General features: G+C 44.4%; 1 protein-coding gene across 1 annotated transcript; it reads right to left on the bottom strand.

Annotated features, from left to right (window-relative positions):
• Positions 1 to 2393: 2393 nt before the first annotated feature.
• Positions 2394 to 3533, bottom strand: ARMCX3 (armadillo repeat containing X-linked 3). The gene has a single exon (XM_007952190.2). The coding sequence runs from the start codon at positions 3531 to 3533 to the stop codon at positions 2394 to 2396; it is 1140 nt and encodes a 379-aa protein (XP_007950381.1).
• Positions 3534 to 5265: the final 1732 nt, after the last annotated feature.

Below are 5265 nucleotides of genomic sequence, written 5' to 3'. Positions count from 1 at the left end.
GGAAACCCAAGGAGGGGTCGCTATGAGTTGGGTCCGACTCGACAGCACATAACAACAACAGTTACTCTATAGGACAGAGTACAATTGCCCCATAAGGTTTCCAAGGCTATGAATACTTATAGAAGCAGACTACCTCATCTTTCTCCCATGGAACAGCTGGTGGGTTTGAACCACTGATCTTTTGGTTAGCAGCTGAATACCTTAACCACTGTGCCACCAGAGCTCCTTAACAATAGAAGCAAGGAAAATGTTAATTCCTTTTCCCCTCACCTGTCCCTTAGAACTGGTGGCCAATGAGTCTCCGTTTGTGCATGGTTCAGTAGGAACACCATACCCAACAACTTTAAACCAACCAGTCTCTGATCCCTTTGTCTAGTACGGACATTAAAGTAAGTATCTGAAGATCTGGAGCTAAAACTACTACTGAACTAACCAGAAGATTTTACTCCTTCCTGGCCTCATATAATAAAGCAGGATACCATCATGTGGCCTTCCAACCAAATAGGACTATGCTGTAGAGGTTGGTGAAATCATGTCCGTGGAAACGCTTTGACTTCTGTAAAAAGAACAAAAACTTTAATCTTTTGAGAAACCATTTTAAAGGTTACCTTGCAGGAATGACAGACCTCTACAAAGTAATCATTTAATTAATGTTAATCTTTATTGTTGTTATTTTTTTTATTAAATGATGCATGGCAGGATACCCCAGCAAAACAAAGGTCAACCAAAAAACTATCAACCCTGCATTCTGAGGAATTAAGTTTGTTCACTTTTCTTGATTAACTGCTATGTGCCAGACATTCTAAGTACTTTGCATGTATTACTTCATTTAATCTTCATGACAAGGCCCATCTTCTCCACTCATCTGTCATTTCAGAGAGGAAGCTTTAACCCCACTGAATTTTTAAGTGAAATATTTTTTCACTCAGTACATGCTCCAATCAATCACCGGCTTTGTTCCCATTGCTGTTAATTTTTTAAAATTTCCTGAAAGTCAAAGTTCTTTATAGATAAATAAAAACACTTAGATGAATACAAAGTAAAAAGGTAAAAATACTCATTATCCTTCCACTCAAAGATAAGACTTTTGGGTGTCTATATTTCCAGATTTTAAAATGTCTAGTTAAACATGTTTTATTAGTCTAAAAAAAAATAGTGGAATCATACTATGGATACTGCTATCTAATCTATCTTTCTCACTTAACAATGCATGATGAATATCTTACCCTAGCAATATGGATTTCCATCAACACATTTCTTGTATTCCACAGCATGAACATGCCATAATTTATTTAACCTACCCAGTGTTCTAGACACCTAGGTTGTTTCCCATTTTTACTATTTTTAGACAGTGCGGGGATGAACAGCCTTGTACATACACTCTTCAATTATTTTCTTAAGAAAAATCCCTGCAAGTCAAAGAGTTTACATAATTAAATCTTTTCATATGTATTACCAAATGGTCCTCCACAAACCTGTGCCAGTGTAAACTCATTCTCACCAGCAGGGTTTGAAAATGTCCATTTTGCCATCTCCTTGCCAATACCGCACAGCAGGAGAGAGGGAGTTTTATATGGATCTCAAATATTCTTTCTATTCAAAAATATTTAGTGGCTCTCAATGTTCATTGAGATACCATTCGAACAGTTTTTCCCAAACTGGCCTCATCCAGCTCTCCAAATATGTGGCCTACTCCCACTTCCCACACTCTCCACTATAGGCAGATTGGTTTCCTCACTGGAACAGGGATCCTACCTCTATGCTTTTCTCACACCAACCCCGCTTACCCATATCTTACCAAATGCCCTACCTGCCCTACCCCCATTCAGGATCCATTTTAAATGGCTGCTCTTCTGTGAAGATTTAGCTGACTACTGTCACCCACAGAAATTTCTGCCTCCTCTGTGCTCTGAGCACACATTTGACAATGCTCAAGCTGTTCTGTCATCTTTTTGTTTGTATATCTCTTATCATTCCAACTAGATTATAAACCAAAGACAAAGATGGTTTCTTTCGTTCTTTTCTTTGTTACCCTTTTCTTTCCAGAATTAACACACAATTTTATTGATGAGACACAAATGAAGTCAACGCAAATGACAGAAAGGAGCTCACTTATGATGAATTGGTTCACTGTCACTTATGCAGAGAAAATAGTAAAAATATTCCCATCTAGGCAGCAAGATAAAAAGCAACAAACATGTTTTCAGAACAAGTATAATAGTCATCATCCAGCTTAAACCTGAAGACCAACTTGGAAAATATCAGCATTGATGATACAATATGATATTCATTATTCAAAACTGGCAGCTGAAAGGATTCCTTTACCATATAAACAAGTGGAGAAAAGGAATAGTTTACAATATATATTGCTTCTAGACTGCAAAATCAAGAAGTTATTCCTGGCTCTTTGGGAACATATGCTCAGCCAGTTTGGCCACAAATTTTCCAACTTTTACTTTCACCAAAAAATCATGGTGGCTTTCTATTCCCAGAACCTTATCAGCACATACTTGAAATTCTTTAAAAAAGAAAAAAAGTGAACCTTCGCTAAAGTGATTCGGAGTAGGCTCATTTTCTTCCCATTTAAAATTGTCACTTATATTCTCAAATATGATCAAAAGTTTAAGAATAATCTCTTTGTTCTCCTTCTTATTAAAGAGAGAACCCAGTGAAGTTGGTACTTGGGCCCTGAGCAGTTCTCTAGTCATGGCTGGATTTTCAGCCAAATTCAAAAGGAGTTTCAAAACCTGAAGCTTGGTTTCTTCATTTCCTGCTGAAAATAAACGAAAAAAGTCTGAAATGGAATTAGCAAGCATGTGCTGATGCTCATTAGTAACAGTCATATTTGTAAGCAGTCTTAGTCCAGCCAGCTGCACAGACGAGTTCAAGCGAGACGTGACTGTGTCATCACATACTTGATTCATGTATATCTTAAGCCTGCGTTGATTTTCAGCATTCACACTCAAGTTATTCAGAACAATTAAAGCTTTTTCCTTAACTATGGGATCTCGAGTATTGAGAATCTTTGCAACAATTGGGAGGCCACCCAGATCCCGAATAATATCTCTGTTGAATGCATAAGCAGCATTGTTACCCAGAGCAATTAAAGCTGCTTCAAGAATATAAGGCTTTTCAGACATCTCAACCAAGCAAAGAACTTTCTGCAGCTCTAGAGGTGACAAAATAGTATCATCTGAATTGGGGGAAGCCCGTTTCTGAACAGCTCGACGTGCCCGGGTGGCCCTGGCCCTGGCCCTGGCCCTAGCTCTGGTCCCAGCCTCAGTCCCAATTCGAGCCCAAGGTGGGTACCATACAATACCCTTGTTCTCATTGTTGTCATCATCATCATCTGACCAGTCATTGTACCTGCCCCCAGAACAGTCACCAGTATCATCCATATCCCCAGGCCCACCCTCAGCCATTTTCTCCTTGTTCTGTTTTCTTCCCCTTGTCAGTCTATAAATGCAGTAGCAGGCGCCAGCCCCAATCACCAGTCCCGCAGTCACCCAGCCTACTTTCCTAGCGTAGCCCATGCAATCGTCCCTGACAATAGCAGGGACCAAGGAACCGAGTCACTCAGGCTGGGGGAGGATGGCTGCTGGCCTGGATTCAGGCCTGTGGAGGCTGATGTCTTCAGCCACTTCAAGGCTACAACAGCTGATAATGGAGTTGAACCTAAGGGTGGAGAAATGAAAAGGGGTTTGAGTTTCTCTTCTCTTTGTGTCCTTCCATGCAGAAAGTTGCACAGACGGACTGGAGAGTAGTAACAGAGTGCTTGGTGTGAAAGTAAATTGTTAAACTCCTCTACCTCCTTCATTTCACCCTCTCCCAACACCTATCCACCCACCCCTAGCTCACTCCCACCCAGGGCCTAGATAAAACCTATGGAGCCCAGAGATTCTGCTAGGGCCTCGGCCATCCCAACCTTAGGGTCCCCAGCGAGTAGCACTCTTTCACTAACCTCCAAGAGTTTGTTGCTTCTTCCCTCCCCAGGAGGTGTGCCACGCCCAACAACCCTCCCAGGAGAGCAGAGCTAGTGAAGCCTGAGGGCTCCTTGGAGCGGCTAGTCCCTGTTCAGGTGTCAGCTTTCCGGATTCACAATTCCATTGTCCTGTTTTTTTTTTAACCCCTCTGACTCTCTATTCCATCCAAAACATGCACATGCCTCCCCCTCCCCCTTAGCCTGAACTGGGAGGGATGTAAGGAAAATAAGGCAGGAGTGCAGGAGCCAGTCCAAACCTTAGCTGATTTCCAACCCCTCCCCCACTTCAGGCAGCCCCCACACCCACACTGACCTCGACTGATCGGGGGAAACGTCCTCCCTCGCTTCAAGTGGTGCCACCTGCTACAGCAGACCTGCAGGATGACAGATCGAAAACATGAAGACTAACTGTTGGATGAGAAGAGGATTATGAACAAACTATCTGATACGTTTCCCTCCTGTCACCCCCTTCCCCCTTCCCCAACACACGCCATTTCCCCCACAGTCCCGGGAGAGCGAGAAACACCCTCAGATTCCTACCTGAACCTAGATTACCATCTCTAGTTTCTCCCCACTCCCACGCCCGCCTCTCCTGGGGTACCCAGCTGACCTTACCCTCAAATCGACCTTCACCGACAGAGGTTAATTCCTTCCTCTTCTCTTGTCTGGCGATGTGCCGCAACCTAAGGAAAGACTAGCCATTCGGGAGAGGCTCGGACCCAGTAGACACAGAGCCTTGGTCAGGAAGCCACAGCCACAGGGTAGAAAGACGGGAAACAGCCGCTACCGAGTGCTTGGTGGACGGACCAGTCCCCAGAACAAGAAACTCTCTCCTAATTCAGAGGCCCCGGTTGTCAAAGGTTTTCCACCCCTGTTACTTCTCTCGGGGTTCCGCTAAACACACCACGTTGCACCTCACGCACTCCCCCATGCCTAGCTTTACCTGCCGGCACTGTCCTGGTGGACTGGCCCAGGCCACAGCTCCTTTTCCGGATTGCGGGCCTCTGCTCCCCGCAAATTCCCACCTTCGGATCTATGGGCTCCACCCTAAACACCCCCTTGCTCACCATTTCGCAGCATCTAAACGGCCTGCCGGCGGGACATAGGTATATCTTGGAAAGCTAGAGGCGAGTGAGAAAGACACAGAGACGCCCCAGGACCCGCGACGGTCCCCGCCTTAAGCCCTCGGCTAACTCCACCTTATGGAATCTCCCAGGCACTGACCTGCAGGAATCCAGGACAATTTCCTTCTCTTCCTCCTTCCCTCAGCTGCAGGCCCGTCC

The sequence above is a fragment of the Orycteropus afer genome, unplaced genomic scaffold (genome assembly GCF_000298275.1).
Source record: "Orycteropus afer afer isolate SDZICR_OR568_19922 unplaced genomic scaffold, OryAfe1.0 scaffold00327, whole genome shotgun sequence".
Classification (NCBI taxonomy): Eukaryota; Metazoa; Chordata; class Mammalia; order Tubulidentata; family Orycteropodidae; genus Orycteropus; species Orycteropus afer.
The sequence above is the reverse complement of the archived record's forward strand: the minus strand, read 5'-3'. Positions and strand labels throughout refer to the sequence as shown.